Source organism: Micropterus salmoides, unplaced genomic scaffold (genome assembly GCF_014851395.1).
Source record: "Micropterus salmoides isolate LMB-PRFRI ecotype aquatic unplaced genomic scaffold, ASM1485139v1 Ms_hic_scaffold_12, whole genome shotgun sequence".
Taxonomy (NCBI): Eukaryota; Metazoa; Chordata; class Actinopteri; order Centrarchiformes; family Centrarchidae; genus Micropterus; species Micropterus salmoides.
In genome coordinates this window covers 16215357-16243290 of record NW_024040263.1, presented here as the reverse complement: position 1 = coordinate 16243290, position 27934 = coordinate 16215357, and the positions used below count along the sequence as shown (strand labels likewise).

Below are 27934 nucleotides of genomic sequence, written 5' to 3'. Positions count from 1 at the left end.
AGCATTTAACACACCTGAGAGCTGTCCAGTACATACACTGTCTCGTACTGTTGATTAATGTTTGGAGCAGCGTGTGGATTGAGGGTCTTGATAAAAGGATAAGGCTGGTGACAATCTGTATTTTTCTAATTGGCAACAAATATGATTTAAAAGATCAAAAACGAACAATGAATTGATCCTACCGACAAGTATTGTCTGTGTAGCCAAAGCCTATTATAGCTGTGTCATAGTCCTCAACAGCTATTAAACACACATCAGCTCACTGGCTGACATGTCCTTTCATTATGATGAACATGGGCATTGTAGTTTCTTTTGACTGAAGTTGGAACGTTTTGAGAGACAGAAAATTGCATGGTTGGTTTGGTCTTTTCATTGGATTTGTTGACAGTTATAAAAATATAGAATAACCCAGCCTTGTCCTTTAAACAGTTATTTAGGAACACAAATAAAATACAAAGCAACTTCTAGAAAACAGTATTTTACAATAAAGTCAAAGTTTGTGTTTTTTTATTTACTTTTGCACCTGGAAAATAAAAACAAAATATGCAGCAAGGCAGAGTATTACAGAGTTCTTTCGATAAATTTACCATAATCTTAATTGTTGGATAAAGAGTGTGATTAAGTATTAAGTTCCGAAATTAACTGCTGGTAAAAGTTTTATACCAGCCCACCCTGCTCACAGCAACACCTCAACACTGGTAACGTTTCCAAATTAATTTCAAGACTTTCAAGGCTTCAGGTCAACTCGCATCTCCCCACAGCCATCCCTCTGTCTGTCTGTCGATCTCTCTCCTTGGTCTGTCCTCAGCCAACCCTGAACAGCTTTATGCGCGGGTTTGGTGGTTTTGGGAGCTGCTTTGCTCGACATCAATCCAGGCCGGACAAGTGAAATGCCCTAAAATGACTGAAATCCCCCAAAGCTGATAGTACAGGGATAGTACAGGCTTATGTGTTCCAGCGGGATCTAACAGGAGTTAGGTGGGGAGTTGGAGGGAGAGAGGGGGGAAGAGTTGTTCCACTGTAGAATTCGATAAAAATGAACATACAAGAATCATATCACAAAACTCAGTACCTAAGAAACATATAATGGAGAGGCAGAAGGTCCATATAAGACAGGAAAGAGCAAGATAGGGTCAGAGACAGGGAGAGGGTTGTGGTGAAATGAAAAGCACATTTTCATTATTTTATTCCGTCACACTGAAGTGTCTCTCTCTCTCTCTCTCTCCCTCTCTCTCGTTCCCTCCATCTATATCCATGCTCTAACTCCCCTGTATGTTTATTTTCTTTCCTTCCAACTTCCCTCACTCGTCTATCCATCTCTCTACTTCACCTCCCTCCCTCTCTCTGTCAGTTAGCTCATGTAAACTTTGCTTTCCCTCATTGTTTTTCCAGGGGAAAGTGCCTCTGCTTTTGATTAAGCCCAGGGCCCCGCTTTAATACCATAACCCCCCCTCCCCATCCTCAACACACACACTGTACCAACATCATACATCATATCTTGCTTTGCTGTTGAGCTGTAGAGTGGTTTGGTTTTTTGCAACCAGATACTGATTGACTGCCTGTATGTCTCTCTTAGATGTGCTATGATATGTTTGTTTGTGCGTGTCCACATTGTGTATATGAAGAGTCTGAGAGATGAAGGAAATATCCAGTTATCAGTGTACGCAAGTATGCATCTACATATAAACACACAGACACACACAGGTGCTGGTTTGGGGAGGTGGACAGCAGTGGCACCTGTCTGCCAGCTGTTTGTTGTCCCTTGGGGGGTTTCAGCCGTCTGACTGACAGGTGAGGAGGCCCAGAGCTGAAAGCCACAACACAGCTGGCCTAGCCCAGATGCCGAGGAGAGACAAAATTCCTGTGTGTGTGTGTGTGTGTGTGTGTGTGTGTGTGCGCTTTTTTGAGTTTTGAATAAGCAGGGGCTGTTGTTGGGGTGGGCTTCAGTAAGTATTGTGAACAGGTGAAATTGACAAACGAAAGCATGGGCCCTCCTCCATTCTCGCTTTTTGTCATTTTCAAAATATCTCATTTGGCACTGCACTTTCATCATTTTCCTCTTTCCCCCTCTTCATAATTTCATCTCTCACCCGCTTGTCACCCCCCCCCCCCCCCCCACTTTCTCCTTTCTTCTCCCTCCCTCCCTCCTTCCCCTCACTCCTGCTCTCCTTCCGTCCTTCCCTTGTTGCCTCTCTTTCTCCGGTTCCCTCCATCTCCCCTTTTCCACATAAAGCTGTTTTTCATAGAAGCCCATGCAGCCTGGAATAGCATTCCCCCGGGCGCTGCAGGGTGAAACACTAGACTTTTCTGAGCCCCAGCCAAACAGATGCTGGCTCTTGGAGTCCCACCAGAAACAAGCCTTCATGCTTCTCTCTTTTTCTCCCTTTCTCTCTCTCTCTCTCTTCCACCCTCTCTCTGTCTTGTTTCTCTCTCTCTCCCACTTTCATGCTTTTTGTATTTCCCTTCTCTGTCCCTGGTTCCCGGTCTTTCTTCCTCGTCTCTCATTCTGCTGACACTTTCTCACACTCCTTCTCTGTCTGATTCTCTCCCCTCCTCTCTGTCAAGGGCAACATCTTAGTGTCCTAATCTCTTTGCGGAGTCTGGTCCAAGCAGCCCAGTGTCTGGCCTCGAAAGTCTGTTCAGCCTCTGCTTCGTCAAACTTCCTCCATCAAAAATCCTTTTGTCAGGTCGCTTTGTGCCTCCACTTTTGAGTAAAGGCCCTGTGCTTGGAAACACGGAAAGCAGTGGAAAAATTGGGCTTTTTCTTTCTCTCCCTGTCTTACTTTCCTTTTTCTTCTTTTCTTTGTCCACCCTGAAGTCTATACTCCTACATTTTCCTTCCTGCCTTGTTGCTGTCTTTCCTTACAATTCTCAACCCACCTCATCCCTACTTTTTTTTTGGCAGAACTTGCTAGCCTGCCCCCCTTTTTCACCCTCTCCATATAGCTCCTTCCTCTACTTCTTTTTCTCTCTGCCTTTCTTGCTCGCTCAGTCTTTAAATTTGCCTGAACCCAGGGACCCCGTCTGTTACGTAAATGGGTTAAATACAGACACACATGTGCTCACATACTGTATGTACACTTGCGCTGCACATACAAAACCCCCTTTTCACCACACATGTGCGCACATACACACACGCACAGTGTGCTATATGGCCAAACTTGGCTTTGCAGCTTTTGGCAGGCGTTCAACTCTCTCCCGGTCTCCACTATCGCTCACTGGCTGATGCAGTGTTTACATGAGCTGCCAGTCACAACCAAATCAAAAGCTTTTCCCTGAGCTAAGAACAGTTGGGGGCCAAGGAGGTATGCCCTGAGTGGCTATGTTAATACTGATTTGACTATAGCCATTTTGAGGGCTGAATGTAGCCGTTTGTGTAAGTGCTGCAGCTCTGTATCTGCTCAACCTTAGTAAAGCTAGGACATGTCGTCTTCAGAGTGGAGCTGCATCATGACTCTTTTTTGCAAATACTCTGGGCTAGTACTTTATTTTTATATAATCGAAATATTCAGGGGCACTGTGAAAATGACTGAAGCCATGGTGATTTGAGTAGCTTATTATTGATTATTGAATGATTTTATATCTTGATAATTATATATTCCTGACAAAACAGCCATTCATACTCGGAATGAACCCTGTGAACCCAAGGGTACGTAAGCCTGTTATAAGGTTATGTAACATATTATGGTGGCTGCACCAGGCATTACATCACTGGTTACAGGGGATCAGATCAACTCACACACATCCTCTGCTCCAGCATACACACATATCGCTTCCCATTTAATACCTCCATCTAGTGTGGATAAAAGCCTGTTTTAATGAATTCTGCTCATTTGGTAGAGAGATTAACAAACAATGGTATTAATGATTTTGTTTATCATTCTGTTCTTGTGTCCTGTGTCAGAATCCAAAATGACTATCAGGTGTGTTTGTGGAAGGCTCCGCTTCTATGTTTTGGCAGGCTTTGGGTGTGGGGTTACACTGAATTTAATTGATTAGGGTCATAAGCTAAAGCTAAGCAAAGCACTATTAATGTGGATTAACTATACAGCACATTCAAATACCATGGCCCAGTTGCCATGTGGTCAATCAGATAGTGTGTGGGTGTGTAGCTTAGCTGGGGCCGAGTACAGGGATGATGTGTGGGGTGATTGTGGTAAGGAGGTGAATTAGATTTAGAATTAGAATTAATGAGGAGACGTTAAGCGGGATGGGCTTACAGGCTAAGTGCTGCGAGGTCAATGGTGAGGGTGTGGTCCTTACATAAACACTCATACACACACACAAATACATACGCACAGCAAGATCATTTAATGAAAAGGAAAGAGATATCTGAATAGGGCTGACAAACGAGGACAGACACACACACACAAATGTTCAGTGTGTGCTGTTTTAGTGACTTGTGCTCTGTGGGTACACACATGCTTTGTCTGTGATCCAAACACTAAAAAGACTGTAGGCCTCTGTTGCCTGGCTAGAAGCCTTGGAGTCGCCTGTTGTCCCCTGCCCAAACTTTTTTGGGGACAGAGTGAGGATGGCAAAAGGTTATGAGAAGAAAATGTGTTTGTTTGCATATAAATCTACTGATCATAAACACACACCTCAGGTTACGCTTAATCTCTCTGTCTTTCTCACATTCTCCCTCTCTCTCAATCGCTCCCTCTGTCTTACACACACACACAAACACACACACACATTGACCCTATGTGGCAGTGATGTGGCTCACCATTGAGTGCCTATACCAGCAGACAGATGGTGATCTGCTTTACTGTACGTCGACATCCTGATTGGTTTATCTACTGGTGTGTGTTGGTGCCATCGCTTATTTGTCCGGACTCCAAGCTGTTTGGAGTTATCCTGGCTACAAGGGTCACCACCATCGCCATTTGTTGGATTAGCTTTTTTGACTTTGTTAGTGCATTATATTTTACTCTGTCTTTCCCGTAGAGATCCAGTAACTGAGTGATTTATTTATCTTTCTCACTTTCTCCCCAAGCGTTAATCCTTTCTTTTACTTCATTACTTCTCAGCTTGTGTCGGTATGCACGTCTGTGAGTGTAATGTTCGTGCATTAGATGCACATTGAACATGTTCATACATGTGTGTGTAAGCGTTTTTCAAGATCACTATTCATCTTATATATCCATACACGCACACACATCCCTTTGGGGGATTTTTCTTATAAATATTTTATCGTTTTAGCCTTTTTTATGGGATCACCTGTGTTTGGGTGATGCAGTTAGGAGGAATTTCCTTTTAATGTTTTGCTGAGAATCTTCCAGCCAGCTGTTCATTCATGGGCCACGGCACCACAGCCCTGTTTCATTAATTTCCTTTCTACAACTATGCACATGCAACATTCAACCATTTTTATTTGTGCTTGTGGCGCTCCGCTGCATCAAAGATAACATCCAAAGAGACAGACACTCAAGCACATCCTCAAAGGGTCACCCACTGGTGATACAGAATACTGTGTTGATTTCAGGTTGGCTGTCGCGCCTGGCTCCAGCTCCCTCACATGACGTCACCCTTTGCCCCTCACCACTCTCCCCATCTGCCCTCACCAGGCCGCACAATGGACAAAGAGTGTGTGCATGTGTTTGCCTATGTCAAAGTGTGTGCCAAGCGACATGCCGTCTCTTTTGATGAACTCTTTCATCTCTTACATATATTGTATTTTTGTGCGGTTGAAGTGTGTGCACCATGAACCAGACTTGACAAGCTGGCAGTTCAGCTCCTGAGACCTGGCACTCAAGGGCACAAGTTCACTTCATGCCTCCTCTGCCATTTACCTGCCAATTCCTCTCCTCTCCTCTCCTCTCCTCTCTTCTCCTCTCCTCTCCTCTCCTCTCTTCTCCTCTCGCCTCTCTTATGCCTCCCTCCCACATTCTTCCTACGTGGTTTTTAATCCTCAGTCTGCGTAGCAACACTCAAGCACACAGGCATACACACCAACACACTGACACAAATGCACACAACTGCCAACACGAATGCATATTGACATGGCACAAAATAAGCGAACATCAGCCCTTGTCAGCCTCGTCACACTTTGCTTTCATTGGCTCATACGATCTGACTTCATGGCTGTGATTGGCCAGTTTGTGTCCACACCCCTGTGTGTACACACACACACACACACACACACACAAGCACATTTGCACACTGTTTGCTCTACTTCCTGCGTTGAGCTGTCTGGCTGGCATCATCTCCAGCTACAGTGCCAAAGGGTCAAAGGTGACCCCCGCTTGGCAACGCAAAGTCCATGTCCTTCCGCTCTTCTGTGGGTATGTGTGTGTGTATGTTGTCAACGTGACAGCGTGACCTCTTTGATCAAGTTTTCTCTCCTGGAGTTTTCCTTCATGTATAAATACAATATAATATACACAGCCTTTATATCTTTCACTGTTTTCGCTTTACTCCACTACTTGCCAACGGCTCCTTTCCTCCTCTCCTGCTAGCATCTCTGCTCCTCCTTTTATTTTGATCCCCCCACCCACCCCCACCTCCACCTCCCTCAGCCCTCTTACTTTCTGCCTCCCACCGTCCCTCTGTCCTCTTGGCACAGATTGACAGGATTGAGTCACTTGGATTGTTCGTTCTTCCCAGTGAGACACATATTGTGTCAGTGTCCAGCTCACTGAGTGCTGCACTGTATGTGTACAACCCAGCAGGGAGCAACAGTGTACCCTAATACCTACTCTATATAACTGCCTGCTTCACTGTATATGGTTTATTGAAATTACACTGTCGCAATTTTTTTAAGTAAATGACTTAATTCTTATTATATTGAAAAGTTTTTTTTTCCAACAGGAAATAATTTTGTTCATGACTTTTATGCATTCCCAAAAGAACAGTCATTATTTTCAAATGCATTCAAATGGATGGATTCTCTCTTTACTTTCATCATTGCATTTCTCCTGAGCAAAGAACTTAAGAGATCCTCTGTAATTGGGTCTCTTGCTTTCCAGTGCTGCATATTCACCCAACTGACTTTTTGACGTATTGTTATGTTCATAAAGTGGCACATTTGCTCTAAATTTTCATTGAAGTGTTCCTCAGGAGAAAAAGACTTGGCTGCGGGAAGAATGTTTGTTATCACTGTTATCTCAGTGGTGCTTTTGGAGGAGTTGGCAACCTTGCTCAGTATCGCTTTGTGGGTGTGTGCGCGTGTGTGTGTGTCTGTGTTGAGGATGTTTTCTCACTCTTATCGACGTGTCCTTCGCTGTGCAAGTGCTCTAGCGTTCTATTAGTGTAATTTGCTTTCTTTTATGTGTCTTGTAAAGAAATGTAAACGGCTTGGCAGATAATAGTGAGGAGAAGAGTGCCAGTGTCAGAGGCATGTGAAAAATAACACAGCAGGATATGGGCAGAAAGCAGGCGGTCTAAGTTGTTTAAAATTTGAAATGAACAATGTGCTGGAACTTGACAGATGAGTACAGATAGAGAGAAAATGTGAAGTTTAAAACAGGAAGAGAGAGGAATAGAAATAAAGACAGTTCTAATGCTAGAACATGGGAGAGGCTTACCTTAAAGCACCCCTCTGCTGGCCAGACAGGAAGTGTGTGTAACAGCCTCAGCACAAAGACCCACAGTGTGTATCTGGGCCAGCAGGAAGAGGGATCGAGGGAGGAGAAATCCAAGTCTCAACACAGACCTTCCCTCGCTTCCCAGCTCTATATTCAGCTCTGTACTATACTTTCTCTGCAACATTTCCAGCTTTATTTTTGCAAAGCTGCACTCAACTTGCTCTGCACTGTACTGGTTTACTTTACTCCAGTTCTTGTAAGCACTTTGTCTTTTATCTTTTTCCTGTGATCATCTCCACTACTGACTTGTATTCCTCTTAAGAATAATTCGATGGTGCTAAATGCTGCAAAGCTTAACCCAAAGTAAAACAATGCTGCACAGTGTCACATGGCTGAACAGTTTTAACATGTTTTATTTTTGACTGTATACAGTCTCCCAGACTCCCTTGTCTGCTTTCTTTCTGAAAAGTTTTATCATTCTTTTGATGTTGTTCTCTTCTGCCACAAATATGCATTCTGTCACAGTGCTGTGTTTTTCCATTTTCTGACGGTGTTCTGTTCTCGTGCAAATCTACATTCCTCCGGCTCACACATCTTTCTGTCTCTGCACTTTCTGGTAGGTTTGCACCTCTCCAACTGCCTCTTTGTCTAACGACGCTCAGCTCCTGATGTTGGAGAGTGTAAGGTATTTTGATTTGAAACACTTGACTTGAACACGGTAGTATGCACGCTATGTGTTGAATCTTGCTATCTAAGGGCAAAACGCAGAAGGGATAAGCTCCTACTCACATCTCAATAATATTCACGGCGCCATATTTCACTTTGATTTTATTCACATCACATCTCTCTCCCTTTTCATCTCTTTGTCTCCCTTTCTCTCCATTCCTGGCCTGCTTCTCTCTACCGTCTAGAGAGTGAAGTCTGAGCTAGCTGAGACGCCTGGCCCAAGGCCTTGTTGCTTTATTTGCATTTCACCATGCTCTGTATGTGCCAGGAAAATGCCTCCTGGTGGTGATAACCCCCTACTGCAGGCACTCATTCAGTGTGTGTCTCTCTCTGATGTTTGTATCTTGTGAGAGCTGCGTAGGTGGCGAGAATAAGTGTACCCCCACGCCCCCTTTCTCCTTCCTTCTCCCTCCCCAGTGTTCCCCTTCTCTTTCCCTTTCCGGCCTTTGTGCAGCTGTATTTATTTGGGCTGGAGCAGGGCTATGCAGAGACACTGGTCCTGAACACGCTTGGGCCCCCGCCCCAGTTGACGCCTTTAAACTAAGTAGAGATGGAGGTTGACAGAGTAATAATGCTGGTGTCAACACCACTTACAGGACAGCTATATCAGTATCAGCTCAGCAGGGGGACGTTCACACTCTGTTAGGCTGGGTCGTGAACCGTGCTGGGGGCCCCAAGCCTCAACCATAAACACACACACGGAGTCCACTCAAGCCTTTGCTAATGAAACAGCTTAGACATACATGAATGCAAAATGCTCATACTCCTTTTAATAGATTCTCATTCACATCACCACATCTAAGTGTTACTTTTTAAGCTAATTCTTTGTGTTTTAAAGACATATTTAAATGTAATAAACTAAGTCAGGTACACTTTATATCAAAGCCTTCTGTGCTTTCTCTCCCTGACACTTGTCAGTGTGTATTTGTGTATGTGTGTGAGACTGTGTGTCTTCTTTTGTCTGTTTTAGTGGGATTCTTGCTACACTGAGCCCTAGCGATCCTTCAGGACTTTGAGCGGCTGTCTAAAAGCAAGTCTTGTCAGCATGACTCCAAAGCACAGAATCCCTTTTACACTCGAATATACATATTAATTGTGAATCCGAGCTCTGTCAGAGGCCTTTGTGACCACATTGCATGATTATAGTAACCAAATGATATGCAGCCCTAACCAACAGGGATGCATATAACACAAACGTATTATTGGCCCCGAGTGTTTTTAGCTACCTAAAGGAAATTTAAACATATATAATATACCGTAGACTTGTTTCGTTTTGCATGGGAGCTTATTGAGATCTTACTCCCTTCTTAGAGAAATTGTACCTGACTGCCACCAAACAAGAAATATCTTTGCATACATTCATGCTAACCATAATAAAAGTCCTGGTACACATGCACGTTTAGAACTGGGTTTAAAAAATACATGAATACAAATAGGGTTCAAACTGACATTGGCTCTCTTATAAATGATCTCTGAACCACTGCAGCATTCAATGAACCTAAACTTAACTAAAACCCATTGTTATCATGGTATTAGAGTTATTGACAGAGTCAAACTTCTGTTTTAAAATCATAATTTGTTATTCCTCACCTCAAACTTAAAAAAAAAAACTTAAATTAGCTATTTTATTCTTCTCTTCATCTGCATTCACTTTTCTTTTAATATGTGTAGAACAAGCTGACAAGCTTCTAAATACTGACAATGTTAACACAACGCATTGTTTCACATGCTCTGATTTAAGGAAACAAGCCATGGCACGTGTGTGTGGATACTAAGTCCATGACTCATTTTCAGCTCAATACAGTAAAATGGTAGGGGAGGACAGCATGAATGAAACAAACATGTTAAGCCTTGATAAACTCGCTTTTTGGGGCGCCATGTTGAAGAAAATGAAACCAATGTAATGGTGGGAGTTGACTTTCAAACCTTTGCAATGTCAGTGTTATGAGGACAGACAGCCTGAAGTAGATGAACCCAATGACAAATCCAACAAACGGCAACAACACAGAGTTTTATACACACTTGTGAAACCAGTCGTAATTCATACACACACAAAAGTAGATTCAGACATCCTGTACTTAAATTTATAACTCTCATGAGAAGTCATTTTACACCTCTCTGACTAAGGATTTGGCTTACTTTAAATGCCACAAGTGAATGAGTTCACCCTTGATATGCAGAATATATCCACTCACTTTTAACCCTTTTAATAAAAATCAGAATTGCTTTTATTTGCCATTTTTACCACATACAGTAATGAAGGATTTAAAATTGGTGTAATTGGTACACCTTGGGTTTTCATGCTCTTACTCTTGGAATTTCCCAAAATTGATTTTTATAGTCCGTTGGGTAGGCTAATTTAATATAATCTACCCCGTTTGGGGATACTACCTCTGGGGCTGCAACCTAATAATTAGCTTAGCTTATATTGTAGCAGCTTGGGAATACCCTGGTGACTTTACAAAGCCAATATCTTTGGATAAAACATGTCTCAAGAAACAGTTAGAGATGGTTACATGGGCCTCACAAAGTTGCATGGGTCCCAACCCAGTGATGGAGAAACATTACAGAAGACTGTGTAGCTGTGTCACATAGGTCCTCAGTAATCTGCACTGATGGTGCCAAGAGGTGATGGAGGGGTGAGGATAAGAGGATGAATGGAGAGAGGAAGGAACAACAGGAAGGAGTGAAGGGGATAAAGAAGGACGGGGTATGTATGTATGGGCATCCAGCCAGCCACATACCCCCCACCCTCTCACTATCACCCACTCCACCCAGTGCCTGCAAGTTCATGCATACTCTCTAGACCCATAACCCCCCTCCCTTTCCCTCTCCATCTTCCTTTTGCTCTCTTTCCTATCCTCAATGCTCCCAGCCTTGTAATCCCCCTCTCCCTCCTCTCTCTCTCCTCCTCCCTCCATCCTTCCCCCTTCCTCCTCCTCCTCCTCCTCCTCCTCCTCCTCCCCTCTATCTCTCGCTTTCTTTCCATCCCTCCCCTCGTCTCTCAGCATCCCTCTCTCCTGGGTCTTCTTGCCGTGGCGTGGTGCTGTTGGCAGAGCGTGGGCGCAGGCGGCACACAGACGGGAGCACAGATGGGCAGCAAGCTGCGCAGGGCGGCCAGGCACACCTGCTCCACACACACACACACACACACACACACACACACACACACACACACACACACACACACACACACTCACACTTACAGAGCCCTACTCTGCCACCTCGCCACACAGCCTGCCTGCCTGGCACAGTGATATAGGGACACAAATACTAAAACACACATGCATACGTACATTCATTTGTACATCTATACGTGCAAACAAATGTTTGTGCATACAGATTTGTACATTCATAGTGTATATACCATGCAGTGTTTTCTATACACATGTAATACCTAATTTTACTGTAGAATTTTTATTCATTTATGACTCCGTCAAGTTTCACTTACAAGTAACTTAGTAAGTTTTTGCTTCTGACAGAGTAAACATTTGAAAAGGTCATAGTCACACTTGTGGTTGACTACATAGGAATGTGGTCTACACTTTTAGGACAAAAGCATTACTGCACGTGCACACAAACACATATTAAACAGTAGCAATGATAAAGACTTCTTAACACTGACACAGAAATATACCCTCGTATGACGCAGACTTAAATAATAAAAAAAAAACAGAAAAATAAATAAATAAATTAAAAAAAAATAACGTCCAATAAAAGAGCTGAGTGAACATCTGTGTGGGATAGCTGGGGGGATTAGGAGGGTTTGGAACATTTTAAGCGCATTAAGGATTAAAAAAAGGTCAGAATGTTTAGCAACATACCGATAAACCTCTTAAGCGAAACCCAATTGGGAGGCTGTACCGCGTTATCCTGTGTTTTGGGGAGGAGAAGAGAGAAGAGGGGGAGAGTAGAGTTGACATTTGTTCCAACAAGACGAGGAATCACTGTGCACCAACAGTCTGTGCACATACATGTAGTTACACACATATGGACACACACTGGTTTGATGTGGCTATAGAGCACATTAGCTCACTTGTTGGTTTGTATTTTGATGTGAGGAGTGTATGTGCCTGTTCTGCACAGACTCTGAAATGACCAGCACAGTTTATGCATCTGTCAAACAGTGGTTTGCCACTACGGAGCCCACTTGTCACTTCTTTCATTTTCGACCTTGACTTTTACTTTGGCTTTATCCCATTGTTGTAATTATCAGCGCGTACATTTCCACACTTGGAGAGGTTGTCATCTGTGCATTCTCAGTTATGTCTGTTACTGCGGGGGGGTCACAGGGCTCTTAGGTCATGTTTGAATGTGTTTTAATCTGGGCTTTTTTTCAGCTGAGCTTTAGTTCCCTGCTTTGCTCTGCTCGGGTGGCTGTCTGCTCGCCACGAGGAGTGACAGGCTGGCAGCTCTGTCTGACCCCTATCACCAGTCAGTCAACAGCAAAATCCAACAGGTCACTGAGCCAAAGCCTAATCCCCAACTCATGGATGGATGGTGGGTTGGTTGGCTACATGGTGTGGGATGGGTGGTTTGATAGATAGGCCTTTTTTTCTGACCCTGGAGACCCTCAGTTAATGCCATGGAAAGAGTATAGTAGTAAAAGGAAAAATAAAAGAAGATGTGGTGGGGCTTGAGAATTATTATTTCAAAGGGATTGTGGTGCTTACAGAAGACCAGCTGAGAATGTCACATAAGACAAAAAATGATGGTGAGGAGAATGCCCTACAGAGGAAACTGATGCAAAGGAAAGCCACAGAAATATTTGCTGGATATCAGAGAGATGGTAGGAGTTAAGCCACACAGTGATAGATGGAAGAATTGTGAGAGCAAGAAAGCAAACACAGCAGGGGGTACAGTACTGTATGTCAAGGCCATGATTGGTGGGGTTATGTTGATTTGTGGTGAGGGTCGTGAGGTTCGCTCTGAAGCCTGCAGGGAAATTCTGCAATCAGCAAGCAATGACAGCAGCCGTCATTAAGCTGAAGCCACAGAGAAACAATACAGTTAGAAAGCAGCCTCAAAGACACTGCAGCAAGCCTTGGTGTGTCAACTTATCATGTGCTAAAAGGCTACTGTGTTAGCAAATATTTAGTCGTCTTTCTTGCTACATGTCAAATTTAGGGCCAGTATTAGCACAGGTTCGGTCTGCCAACCCATGCAAAAAAGATCCCATCTTACTGGAACTGGATATTACTCTCTGCGCCAGCCCCACATTTACTTTGGCTTTACAATAGAGAAGTTGTGCAAAAGCATGAATTTCCAAATTTTCTTTCTGATCATTTGTTGAACATTTGCTTATGTGTACATACTGATTTACCTTTCATCTCAGATTTCCTTCCCTCACTTGCAGGATGTTTCAGGTTTTTCACATTGGTGAAATCAAGAGAGTACAAGTGAGAAATTTAATACAAATCAAAATGATTATTTAATGAGTTGTATTTATTTAATTTAAAAAATTTCACTTGCAGAATATTATCAGTCAAGTTTTAGGGGAACCTTGTGATGGCTTTGGCACCCCATTGCCCCAGCTGTTAAATTAAGGTTTACTTGTGCACTGACCCATGTAGAGTCAATATTGTCAGTCCAATTTCAAGTGAGATTGGGGCTTTAAGATGTTTAAAACAGGTGAGACAGGTGTAGGTGGCATACACGCCAAATCAGTCCAAATGATCTTATGGAGAGAAAAATTGTATATGTGATGGTTACAGTGGTCAATCAGTTTTATTTGCAACAATCTTGTTTTTATAAGTACATCATCAGGTCACACTGTTTACACATTTATTTTTATTCACTCGTTTATGGAGCCTGCAGGGTCGGCTGAAAGGTTTGAGGTTGGAGATGGGCTTGCTGGAGGTTGGTGGGCATCCGGGAGGTGGGAGGGGGGGTTCTGCAGGACTATGATTGGGGTTGCTGAAGGGAGGGCTTTGGGGCGCTGCGGTGGGAAGATAAGGGACTGGATGTGTGGTTAGGAGGCTGGGAGGGGGAAGAGGGGTTTGTGGCTGCTGTTGTAGGCTGCAGCTGGCAGAGCGGTGATAACCAGCAACCAGACCTCCACTGTCTTACCTCCTTGCTCCCTGTCCTCCCCACTCCTCTACCCAGCTATATGATGCACTGTTGAACTCAACAGTGGCACTGATTTCCAATAAGTGATGTAGTGTTGTGTTGTAGGCACATTGTTTGTTAGCAAAAGAGCCATGTGTTCAGACATCTAGAGCCAAAACTGTCGAAAGCTCCAGTATCTAGCTAGGTTATTGTACACTCTATATGACAGCTTTTCAAAAGTTCAATGAACACGTTCAACGTAGAATCAGCACAGAACATATTAACAAACATTTGCTCTTAGAATGAAAAAACAGAAAGTAGGCGTTGTGGTATCTGGTGTAAACCAACAACATGTATCCTTCTTCCTTACATACTGTGAGAGCTGATGTGGTTTGACTGGTTGAGGCCTCAGGGTGATGTTGAGGATAGCTATCTGTGTCCCTGCTACTGCACAAATCTGCCTGACGGTCTCTTATGAGCCTCGGTTTTCACTCTTAGTCTTTCACACCTCTACAACTGCATAACATGGTGGAGCCATGACAGGCCGACAAAAGGAGATTTAAGTAAGGACAGGGTTTCCAAGTGGAGGGTTTTTCCAAAATTTGATATGTTCACAATAAAAAACAATTGTTCTCTGTTACTTAGTAAGATGTACATGGTTACAAAGTAGGGCATATTATGGTATTGTAAAGAGAGGTCTCCAAATAAAGATTTCAGTGAGATAGCGGTTACATGGTTTCAATTACATAGTTCTCCGTGGTGTCAATTCGGTATTGTAAGAAGAACTTATTCTTTTACTTTAAAAAAATCCTGGGTTCAATTCTGTCCCATCTATATGGTAGACTTTGGTAACATTTAGAAGGTACAAGACAAAGACTCAGGACTGATTAAAGAAAACACAACTGAGCATCATGTGTTATGGCAAGTGCCAAACTTGTGAAGTTGCTTCATGTTGTTCGGTATGCATCAAAAAACAATCAACTGATTGTGTAACGTGAATGTAAATATACTAAAATGATAACTCTAGATGGCCTTGGTTTTGTGAGCAGACAGGTGCAAGTGGAAAAACACAATCCGCATTTCATTACTGCAGAACATAGAGTAAGTCTTGAAACATAGTAAATGGGCCATTTTTGTGTTTCATTATCCATATAGATGGACACGATAAAGAGATAATAACCCAATAGATTGTTACCTTAAATCAGCAGATCTAGTACTACATCGACAGAAATGGCTGGGAAGCATTTTTGTCACTTTGAAAACTTTTCTCGACTACTTTACTTTTTTGTGATAGTTGTACCTTGAACTTCCGTCTGTGATAGTATGTTCCCTTGAAGTCTTGTGAAGGTTTGTGGCAGCAAATATATCATGTATCTCTGGATATAAATCCACCTTACTGTATGTACTGTGTGCTTCAACCATTGCATGTATGGTGTGAGAAAAGGAGTGTTTACAATATTGTAGAGCCCTCTGGTGAAATACTACACAACGGTAAAAAGTCCAGTGAAGTCAGGTTGTTTTTTCAACAGCTTTCATTGGCCATCATATATGTTTATTCTGAATGTGTACCTCAATGTTTATCCACGTATGAGTGTGTGTGTTTGAAAGTGTCTGGATGCGTGCGCGGCGGGGGCGCTGCCTCGTATGTTTGGAGTGAGTGCCGTCAGTTAGCTGGAATGTGGCGCTACCGCCAATGCTAAGATGGCTGCCAAGCTCTAAGATGGCTGCCAGGATTACACCCAGCCCGTGAGAGACAGAGAAGAGCGAGAGATTCTGCATGAGAAAAGAGGGGAAAAAGAAGCTCTCTTTCATTTCTGTGCTCTTTCTTTCTTTCATTCTCAGTCTGTCTCGCCCCTCTCTCTGTGGATAAGCAGTGCTTCGTAGGCAGCGAGACAGGTCTGTTATTGTTTCTGCTCAGTAATCTGTGGCTTAGTGTGGCTGCAAGGCAAGCGCTGCTGGCAGGAGTCTGTGTGCTCTGTTATCACCTACAGCCTGCAGATAAACACCTCCTTTAGCTAGCTTGCTAGCTAGCTATGGCCTAGCTAGGCCTGAATGAATGGCCAATAGCATTAGCCGCTCACACCACACCAGTTGTGGAAATGGAGCCCAGTCTTATTCACCAACCCCAACACGTGGTCACAAAGATCAAGGAAATACATACAGCTAGAAGGCCCAGCCAGTGTTCTGTATCCATAAACAAATATGCACACACGTGTTCTTTTTTCACAGCCTGGACAAGAATCCACCCTCTTTAGACAACTTTTCTCAATACCCATGTTACAAAACCTCCTCATTCAGCCTGCAGCTACTCCAAGTGTAATTGTGGCCCTTTGTTGCCAAGACTTGGCATGTTTGCGTCTGCTCGTGAGTGAAACCCCCATGCAGTCATAACAGGTGTGTGTTTGTGCAGATGTGTTTGTGTTGCTCAGCTGTCATTTCATCACAAGAGGAATAGTTTTTTGCCTCAACTTCAACATGCCTCGAATCCCTCGGGACAGCCAGACTGGCATGGTCAGCCCTTTCACAGGGTCTGTGTATGTGTGTTCATGTATTCATGCGTTTGTGTCCATGCAAGGATTACAGCATGTTTTAAAGTATGAAACAAACATTAAAGACAGAAACAGATTGAGAGAGAGTGTGCATAGTTGTGTGTGTGTGTGTGTGTGTGTGTGTGTGTAAGGTGCTCTGTTTACGCAGACTAAATCCCTACCAGCAAGAAGGTATTAAATAGGATTAGGGTGAGGGATATGATTGCGTGGTTAGATACTAAATGGCATAGCAGCACACTGTAAATCATTGCACCTTAAGTCAGGAGGGACACAGGGAGACGGGAGAGAACATTCTTAGATACAAGACTGTCACACAAAAATGTGTGAATTCACACACACACATACACTCACAAGATGCATACCATATCCCAGCACATACTGCAAGTCCCTCTTATTCATCTCACACCTCAAATATCACTTGGCAGCATGGATGCATAGCTGTGAATTGCCGAGACGTTGTTCATGTTTTTGGTTACTTTTTTTTAGCACAAAAAACAGATCTTAACCATTTGTCTTTCTCTATTCTCCCCTCGCTGTTTCTGTGCAGAATCCGGACAATCAGACAGCTCCAGCCAACAGGGGGACACAGACATCAAACCACCGCCCAATGGTAGGTACCCAAACACACACATCCCATGTCCAGACACCATCAAATGAGCATACTAAAATTGATTGCATCATGCTTATCAGTCTTAACATTTTCCAATTATGGATCCAATTAGCAAACAGGCTCACACAGATGTTGATCCACAAACATAGTTGCAGATGGTCGCCCTCTCAAAGGGATGTGATTTTCAGGGTTTCTTCCAATTTCTTTTCTTTTCCCTTTTTTCACCATGAATTTCTGGGGGGGGGGGGGGGGTTCTCTACAACACTTGCATGTGTATGCAAGTCCTGATCAAATCCTTTTCTGTACAGGGCACCTGAGTTTCCAGGACTGCTTCGTCACCTCAGGGGTGTGGAACGTGGCGGAGCTGGTCAGAGTGTCACAGAGTAAGTAGTAAAAAAGACATAGAGAGAGGCATGGGAACAAAAAACAATTACAATACCCACAGTATGATTTGTGGATACTAGTGCTGGGCAACGATAAAATCTTTTATTTAATTGCAGATAATCGCATGGTTATGCGCAAAATTGAACAATGAATTCTAAAGTAGCGTATTGCACACTTTTAATTTAATTTAAATGTACTGCTATATATATATATATATATATATATATATATATATATATATATATATATATATATATATATATATATATATATATATACAGTTTTTGTTCAGTAGCAAGTGTCCCTGTTAGTGAGGTGAAGAAGCCTCCTGCCGAAGTTGAATTGTCTTGAACTTATTGTACGCAAGGCGGAGCACAAATCATTGGAAGAGAGACTAATCCTTGCTGTTTGTGAGTTTCCAGAATCTATTACTGTTTACTAAATAGGACATCAACAGGAGGGAATTCGCATGGCAGAGCACCCCGCAAAAGTATATGGAGGCCTATCAGTAAAGTTATGTAGCCTATAATTTTAACTTAAGTTAAATAGGCTACAGCTGTATAGCGCCCAGAAGGCGTCGCCATGGTTACTATCCATAGAGTGGCTGCCGTTTACTCACGGAGCGCTTGTCTCACTTTCTGATCACCGGAGCAAAGAGCAACCCCGAGGGGCCGAGCGACTACGTTGTGATTTTAAGAACGTTCCTAAGACCAACATCTTCCCCAATACTAATCAGCATGCAGTGTGTAGCTATCCACTTGTCTATGGCATTTGATAGCTTGTCTTGCTTTTGTTTATCCACTTCTCCCACACGCTGCATCCAGCATAGTCTGCCGAATCCTCCCTCCGCTGCTTGTTTGGGTGGATGATTTGCAGGCTGATCAACATCCCGCCCCTCCTGTGACCCATGGTTTGACTGTATGTGTATTCAGAGCCAGTGAGCAATGGACCTTCAAAATAATAATATATAAAACTGCGTTAACATGCGATAAAATAATGCGATAAAATAATGCGATAAAATTAATGCGATAATAACGCGTTAATGTGCCCAGCCCTAGTGGATACATTTATTTATGATACAGTACATACACAATATGTATCCTTTTTATATACAATATAATTTTTATAATTATATTTTTATAATTTAAATCTTTTGACTATATCTGGAATATACATGCCATCTTAACTCATTCTTGCATATTTCCCTTTCTCCATGTCTTTTTTTCTCCCTCCCTCTTTCTTTGATTTTTCTCCGTCCTCAGCTCCTGTAGCCACAGCGTCAGGGCCTAACTTCTCACTCGCCGACCTGGACAGCAGTCCCAGCTACTACAACATCAACCAGGTTGCTCTGGGGCGACGCTCCCTCACCTCCCCTCCTTCCACCAGGTACACAGTCCCAGCAATGATTTCATGCAAACAACAATACTGTACAGGTGTACGGAAATGTATGTTGCTCAGGGAAACACCAGTGGCCATAAAACAGGTCCAGCTGTCCAACATTAGTGGAATCTCTTGCGTGCGAAGCCACCATGTGGCAATAGTGTAGTGCTACCTGGGCGTGTGATTCGCTGTGAAGCCAAGGGCAGACTGGAGGGAAGTGTGAAATCACAGTAATATCTGCCAACGGTGTATCGCTTCTTATTGCAAGGATGACTACTCTGGCAAGTAAAGTACGCCATTCATTGAGGTTTCTTGCTATAAATGGCATTTAGTACCGCAGTCCATTCCCAGTCTTGGAATCTGTCCTGAACCTCTTTTTATATGTGTTTGTGTCTCTGTTAGCTGCTCTCCTTTTATGAATGTGTGATGCCTCTTTCTGCTTTTTCCTCTATTGTGTCTTTCTTAACTTGTCTCTTTCTCCCTTCTTACCTCTGTCATCTGCTGTCACTTTAGGTCTGAGGTGGAGTTGTACGCAAACCTTCCACGGAGGTAGTTATAAACACCTACAAAGACACAAACTAATGAGAGACACGCACTGAAAAACACACACACAAACAGAGAGAAAGAAAGAAATTCTTACTGTGTGACTGTCTTTGCTTCCTAACCTTTCTTCCTGTTTCCTCCTTTTTTTCAGTCATAGTTTTGACATTTCTTGTGCTTTGTCTGTTCTTCTCCAAGACTTTGCGATAGTAATGTTGTTGCCACTAAGATGCAAAACTTGAAGCCTTTTAAATATTAAAGTGCTTGTTTGTATAAGTTATCAGTTCTGCAAAGTATTTTATCCTTTATCCATACATTCCCTGCACCTAATATATTTTTGAAAAATCATGCCTACTCTCTCCCTCTCTTTCTGTCTCCCACCTCTCCTCCACCCTCCAAACATCCTCCTCATCGCCTCAGCTCCACCAAGAGGAAGTCATTAGATGACAGTGAGCTGGAGAGCCCCACAGATGATGTTTTCTACCCTGGACGCTCGCCTGCTGCCAGTTCCTCCCAGTCCAGTGCGTGGCCTAACGACATGGATGCAGGTACCCCCCCCGCCCCCCATCCCACCCTACACTAGTCACCCACTAAGCAAGCATTATGAAACTTTTTTTCATGCCTGACCCCGATGCCTCCACCTGATTTTCTCTTCTACACACTCCCTACCTCAATCACCTGCCTTCACTCTGTTGATGTACACATCCCTGAAAACCTACAACTCACCCACCAGCCACCTTTCTCAAGGCCCTGCACCTCCTTCTGACCATTTTACACTCTAGAGAAACAGCATCACCTAAGTCTGCAGCTTCTTAATAAAAAAGAGAGACTAACAAACAAAGATGGTTTTCCTATGAGAGTCAATTGGTTACAGTTTCTAGCAGTATAAAGAAAAGCACTCCCTGTCATATATTTAAGCATATAAACCATGTTGAATTGAAATAGAAATGTTTAAAATTATGTGCTTTTGTCAGATTAGACAAGGACCTACATACAACTGCCAAAGTAAAGGAGACTTAGATGAATAATAAAAAGCCGGGTTTAGGTCTAGTCAAGAAAATAATGTAATAACAAGGCAATAAAGCCATTACACAATCATCACCTTGAACGTGTGGTGAGGCTATTTAAGACTGATTAGAATAGTCTCTTCCTCTATTGTTAAGGAAATATGTTTAAAAGCGTCAAGATGTTTTAAATTACAGCCTGTGCCACTGGCCACCATTCTTTCAACACCATCACTACAACCCCAGAAAAATTGAATTTATCATGGATAAATTGTGCTAAATGCAATCCACCAAATAGCTCTAGACATCAGAAATATAAATGCCAAGATGCATCAAGGATGAAAAAAGAGCTTACAGCTGCCTGTATTAAGGCTTTATGCCAGTGTTTCTATTGTTTTGGCAGTAACCACTACCTCTGCCATTCAGCTTTGGACATTTCCCTCTTTATTCTACCTCCTATTATGAGTCCTCACTCACTTCACTTGAGACCCCACTCTGAAATCTCAAGGCTTCATATTTACTCATCATCACCTTAAAGTTTACCTGATGTTGTGTTGATTATCAGTCACTCACTACCCCCATCATACACAAATATAACTCTCTCCCTTTCCCCCTTTTCTCTTTCATTATCTCTCCCTCTCTCTCTCTTTCTCTCTCTCTGTCTCTCTCTCACTCTTCCCCTATCTCATTGTTAACAATACCCTTCTCCACTTTCAGTGCAGCACCATTTGGCGAGTGTGCAGGAGAGGAAGATAAAACATGAAAACGATGGCGTGCAGTTTCCTTACCATGGTTAGAACAACATTGATTACACTCATTTATTTGCTATTTATCCGCCTTTATGTAGCTCAGTCATTCCTCTGTGTATATGTGTGTGTGTATAATATAATATATACTGTATGTGTGTGTGTTTATATGTGAGTTGTATGACAAGCGTAGTGCACCAAATATGATTTCATTGCTGCTGATCAAATTTATTTTATTGACATTACATTTCCTGTGACGTACAGTGGCGGCATTGTCAAGAATTAAGTTCAGGCTTTACTTTCTGTTTAAGACACGAGGCTACAAGTAGCTCACCGAAGATCCCTGGCTTTACGGCTCTGAACTCATGTCAGTCCTCCCGGCGGCATTTTAATTGACAGATGTCACCAGGATAACACTGACTAACACCTGCAGCACATTCACACGCTGTGCCCATTCTGCCTCACATGCCCAGGGACTCGCTCATATTCATACAAACATGCACATACGTATACTGTACACACACACACACACACACACACACACACACACACGCGCGCAATGACTCACACACTTACAACCCCCTTCATATGCAGACGTTCACACATTGAAACACACGCTCATCATGCTCCCCACCCCTGCAGGTGTTCAGGTGCCCGCCTAGCCTCCATCCCTCTGTCGCTCCATCCCTCCCTTCCTTCAAATCCCTCATTAAGACGCTTACCGTCTGTGGATCAGAGGTGTAAAACCCTTCCTCCTGCTCTCTAGCTCTCCCTTCTACCCTCCATCCCTGTCTACCTTCTGTCTAATTGAAAACGTGTACAGCAGGAGGGACCCCGGGGAGGGAGAAAACATGTCAGAGGAGGAAAAAGGAGGAGAGAGAGGCAGAAAGCAGGCAAGTGGTTGGGAAGTGGGAGGTAAAAAAGGGAAGAGAGGAAAGAGGAAGACTTTGGTGTACTCAAATGTTGATCGCTAATGAGAGAGAAGAGTTATCAGGATGCAAGCTAGAGGAGCCAAGAGCCCTGGTTAGGTTTTGCCCCAGTCTACTCTCACTCGAGCCTCAGCGGCTGCTCTCCTGCTCCACTTAGCTGTAAATGTAATTAAGAGGCTGCTCATCAGAGCCACAACAGAGACTGCTGCACGCCTTAGCGCACCAGAGCCTCACCTCCCTTCTTTTTCCTGTCTCTCTCACTCTCTCTTGCTCTCAGTGAATGTGTACCACCCCCTTACTCTCCAAAGTGCACCACACACAGCCTTGCACACCTCCAAATGAGTTTGGCAAATAGAGGTGTAGAATAGCGTGCAAATCTGGTGCCTTTACGCAATTAATTTACAAAATCCAAGTGTAAAATTGGGAAGCCAAAAGCTTTTGTAATTATCAGTCGTTTTTGTGTGTTGGTTTGGGAATAGTTTTTAACAGTAGCTAGCACAAAACATGTTACACACTCAATAGAAGCCAAGGCAAAAAAGGAGAGATTGAGGTATGAGAGAGCAAGGATGGAGCGAGTAGAGAATGTGTGAGTTTTGGTGCGGTGTGTGTCCAATTTTCCAAAGGATCCCACCTGCCACAGGCAAAGCTCATCTGGGAATTCCTGTCCAGGTGGGGGGTATGTAAACAAGCAAGCACACACACATACAAACCAAGGGGCTTCTAAAAATATAGAAAACACACTCACACACAGGTGCACCGTCTGTCCACAGCCCCATCTACTCCCCCTGACTCCCTCTATAACTAATAGAACGCACACATCCAACAGCACACACACACACACACACACACACACACACACACAGATGTATGAAGATGCATTCACACATATAAATAACAGAAACACAGTTACGTTCAGAATATACACACACATCACATAGCCCACACAGACTCACACACACACGCACAGCTGAAGCATGGACCCAGATGGTGTTTCCGTGTGTGTGTGTAGCCTTGGGATCCATGAGGATGCTGGAGACATCTGCTCCACAGGGGTTAGAAGAGGGGTGGGGGAGGTTAGTGGAGGCAAACGAAACAACCATGATTTCACATTAGTTCCAAATGATTGTGAAATTTTCCTGAGACACCAGAGAATTGTGGTGGTGGGGGCCTTTTTGGTTCTTTGAGTTAAATGTTACAGTTCCATAGAGGGATAAGGCTGGACTTGCATATGTGGCTTAAATCACCGGAGACAGGAGAGTTCCCTGACTTTCCTTTCCACTTGTTTAAATCACTATCTCCCAACTATGTGTGCGTGTATGTGTGTGTCTGTCTGCGTCTATGTGTGCTTCAGAGGCGCATCTGGTGGCAGGCCTGTTAGTGCAAAGAGACAGAAGGGTCATCATGGGAGCGCTTGATTGGTTGCCAGTGAAATACGAAGGCTTTGCCAAGAGAAGAAACGGTGCAGTTGTGGCACACACACACATACGCACACACAGACCAGATCAGACCATTGCGCAGTCTCTGAAGTGCCGAAATATGGTCTTTCACGTTCCCTTGGTGATGATGACAGTGCTGTATCTTCCTATATATACAGATGTCAGTCTTCATCTGATCTTCTCTCTGTTTCCTGGCTCTGATTTCTATACTTCAGATTACTTTTATACTTCCAGAATAAAAGCACATAACTACCTTGCTGAAACCATAACTGCTTTTTACGCTTTCTTCCAAATCTCAGTCTTTCCCAGCTCTCCCCTCCAGTGCCTTTCCTTGTTTAAGTCTCTGCAGACTTATTTCCTTATTTCCAGTTTGCTCCCACCAGTGTGACAGTGTCATAGCAATCAGTGCTAACTATTGGTGTCAGAAGTGGGATTGGGGTTGTCTTCATGCTTGGAATCTGTCTGACAGTACAATACGCCCCCAGAAACCCGGTACAGTTGGATGGGGGGGGGGGGGAATATATGTCTGCTAAAGACATAAATGGTTCACACATATTCACTCCCACCTGCTTGAGACTTAACTCTTTCACACAGGGAGGGAAGGTTTTACACGCCCCCACACTCCCATAGACTTTCACACGTCTCCAGCTGGAGAAGTGAGGAGGAATCATATTTAATGCCTTGTTTGATGTGGAGGGGCCACAGAAATAGACTACAAAAACAACAGTCTAAAAAAAGTTTAAAAAGAGAACATTATCGCATCACTCACTTGTTTGGAAGATTAGAAGAAAACTTAATGGAAAAGAAATGTGTCTATTATTTCATCAGTTAAATATGGCAGTGTTGTAAGGCTCTCTTGTTTTTTGTGATTGGACGTGTGCTTGTGGTCTCGAGTGTGTTCAGTCGTCGAGCATGTGAGTGAGGGTGTGTGAGCGAGAGATAATAACCATATTTAACATCTTATGACATTCCAATTTCATACATGTCGTCAGAGCAACGCATTGGAAAACAAGATACTGCTGCATTTTTCACAGGTTCTGCTTTGCTCTCTCGCTCCCTTGCTCCCTCGCATATTTTCATGTCTCCCACGTTCTTCTCGCCTCTTTCTCTCTCCCTCTTTCTCCCTCTGTCTCTTCTCTCTGTCCGTCTGCTTGTCTTTCGCACTCAGCAGCTGCCGTGTCCATACTGTACAGTGTGTGCTATTTCTGAATGAAGTCTTCTTCTCGTGCAGCCAGCCTGTGAGCTTCGCTGAAGCCAGACCACAACTAGCTGACTGTGGCCGTATGGCGGCTGTGCTCATACACAGAGAGAGCCTGGAGTTGGCACCTGAAAGAGAGAGAGAAACAGAGAGAAAGAGATGAGACAGAAAAACATACACTGGCACAGTAGAGGTTATTATAGCTACAGATGTGCTTTGGCTCTAAAACAAAGACCAGATTCAGATTGGCTTCAGCTATTTTTCCACATTTTCCTTTGAAGACGTGCACTTAGGCTTTGAAATATTGCTTAGCCTATATTATATGATTATAAAGCTGGGAGTTGGGAATCCTACAGTATATCTCAGAATGAGTTATTACAGCCTAGAGTCCTCTGATTGACTCATAGAAACTAACAGGAGTAAATGGCCAACAGCCAAAAGGACAGGGAGCAATGCGCTGCCGTCAACCAATGAGGAAATTCAACAATCTAATCAGAAAATCATGATTGTTCAAGTCCCCTTCAAGAAAAAATCTAATTGATTTTTTTTTTTTTTTTTTTAGTGTTGCCAGTTCAGTAAGCAACATTTTGTTGATTAAAACCACCTCTCTCTTTTCCTCCCTCTTCCCCCCCACTTTTTTTTTGTTGATCCCATTTTTTTTTTCGCCAGGACTGTCCTCGCCTGGTTCACTTAAGAAGCCGGGGAAGTTTGATTTCAACGCCCTGACTTCCCAGACGAGGTCCCCCCGCATGGCGTTCACACACCACCCGCTGCCTGTGCTGGCAGGAGTGAGACCAGGTGAGAGCCCTGCCATGAACCCAAACCCCCCCCCCCTTTTATAATCTGAAAAAGAGAGAGAAGGAAAGGAAGTGTCAAACTTGATCCATACGTACACCCCCAAACTCCTCTGGAAACAAACAAAATAAATTCTACAAGCGTGAGCCTGAAAATGATGAAAGTCCCAAATGTACTTGCTGAGAAAGCAAAATAAAACTTTTAAATCCTACAGTTGCAACTGCTGAGAAGCAATATGCCCGCAGAGTTTCATCTGTTCAGTGTTACTGCTATCATCATGGCTTGGCATAAATTTCTCTCTCTCTCTTTCAGCCTCTCTCCATCCATCCATTTTTACCACCATCTTTGTGGCTGTGTGTTTTTAATATTGTCATTGCATGGTACCATTTCTGCATCCATGCCTTTGTTTATGATTTGCCTCATATTACTGCTTAATGCATCCATTGTAATGTTTTTACATGTTTTTAATGTTTTTCAAGTCCGCTCTTGCATTTAAACTGACAAAGCTATTTATTCTCATAATGGAGTTGACGTACCAAATGGAGCTATCCGCACATTTAATATTTTAATTTATCTTGTAATAAGACCACTTATATGTACAGTGCATAAGATCAAGACCTTTTTATTGTCAAAACAGCTACCAAGGAAAAATTTGAAATGAAAATATGTATGTAAGATGTATTGCCTTATAACGGAAAGAAGACAACAAATGACCAGTAAAGGGACAATGTATCCATGTGTGTTTTGTATGGTTTGTTCTTCAAAAGATGTGTTTGGTCAGCTTTTCTTGTTTAGCTTTTCTTGGGCGTATAGAGCAAATACAGATTTGAAAAGGAGTAGGAAGAAGTAACAGGGATTAATTTAGTATCTGAACCCAATGCAGTGCACATGCAAACTGTAGTAAATACAAGTCTTTAATTAACAAAAGTAACATCCAGTGTTTCAAGGTCTTGTTTCATTAGTAGCACTAAGGGCAAGTTGTCCTCATAAGAGCTATTCAGTCCTATAGGATAACCGACATGGTTTCTCCATCTCCAGTCAAAGAATTCCCAAAGTCTCCAGGATCTCAAGTTTGCCAACAAGTCCCTGTGGGCTGGTCTCACTTTTCAAAGGAATAAATATGTCCTCCTCTCTCTATCTCTCCCTCTCATTCCATTTGTTTCTCAAAGGAATGGTTTGGTCCACAGCCAAAGCAGACCTACAACGTAAAGGTCATTTGGACTCATTGCCCTCCATGTTGAAACCTATTGAATTTTACTTGCGGAGCTCCCCACAGTATATTTAGAAAATATAGTGAAGGCCGGATCTTGCACCATTAAGCCATGTTGTTTATCTGCACAGAGCAGTCCCATACCCTCTGGAAAATCCAAAGCACCAGATTGGATTTTGCATTTGAATTGATTTCTAAAATTTGCTTCTCTGTTTTGTCCATGAGTTGAAGAGGTGTGAAGGACTGGCTCAGGTTTCTTTGTTCCCCTACTAACTTCTCCACACACTGTGTGTGTGGACGGTTGGCTAAGAGGTTTTAATGTAATAGAGAGGCCGTAATGAGACAGTGTTTAGACATTGTGTATGGGTGCATTTGTGCACGTACCCACAGACACACACACATGCGCGCATTTGTAAATTTACACTCTTGTGGAGGACTCTCTGTGCTAAAATGGCTGCCATCCAAATGGAATGTCCCTCGGAGGCCTTGGTTCTATAAAGAGACTGGAGGATGATGGGAGGGAGGGATGAAGAGAGGGATGAAAAGAGAAATGGGGCTAGACAGAGAGGGGAAAGAAGCAGTTAGCAATCATGGCCTGCCTTGGATGGACTGGAGCTGTTAGCTCTTGTTGTATAGGTCTAGTGAGTGTGGGTGTTCAGGGGTAAGGACTGGATGGTTTATGTTCTGTTTTTGGCTCCGGACTGACGTGGAGAGCTGCCAGATTGACTGCTGTCTGATTATACTAGTCTGGAGAGTCCGCCATTGTGACGGTGATTACACACACACATACACATACACACAAACCGATATATGTACAGACACATGAAAGCTGCAACATTCATTAGCAACATAT

The 27934-nt window shown here is 43.2% G+C and overlaps 1 protein-coding gene across 13 annotated transcripts in view; it reads left to right on the top strand.

Annotated features, from left to right (window-relative positions):
* Positions 1 to 27934, top strand: part of LOC119899205 (nuclear factor 1 X-type-like) — a 108924-nt gene that overhangs the window by 67480 nt on the left and 13510 nt on the right. For 6 of the 13 annotated variants that reach the window (XM_038713684.1, XM_038713693.1, XM_038713692.1 and 3 more), the window contains 7 exons: positions 17397 to 17459; positions 17768 to 17842; positions 19106 to 19229; positions 19737 to 19772; positions 20184 to 20311; positions 21485 to 21559; positions 25746 to 25874. In XM_038713684.1, coding sequence (XP_038569612.1) covers positions 17397 to 17459; positions 17768 to 17842; positions 19106 to 19229; positions 19737 to 19772; positions 20184 to 20311; positions 21485 to 21559; positions 25746 to 25874 — 630 coding nt within the window. The remainder of the gene's footprint in view (positions 1 to 17396; positions 17460 to 17767; positions 17843 to 19105; positions 19230 to 19736; positions 19773 to 20183; positions 20312 to 21484; positions 21560 to 25745; positions 25875 to 27934) is intronic. The other 7 variants (XM_038713690.1, XM_038713694.1, XM_038713696.1 and 4 more) reach the window with 5 other exon arrangements.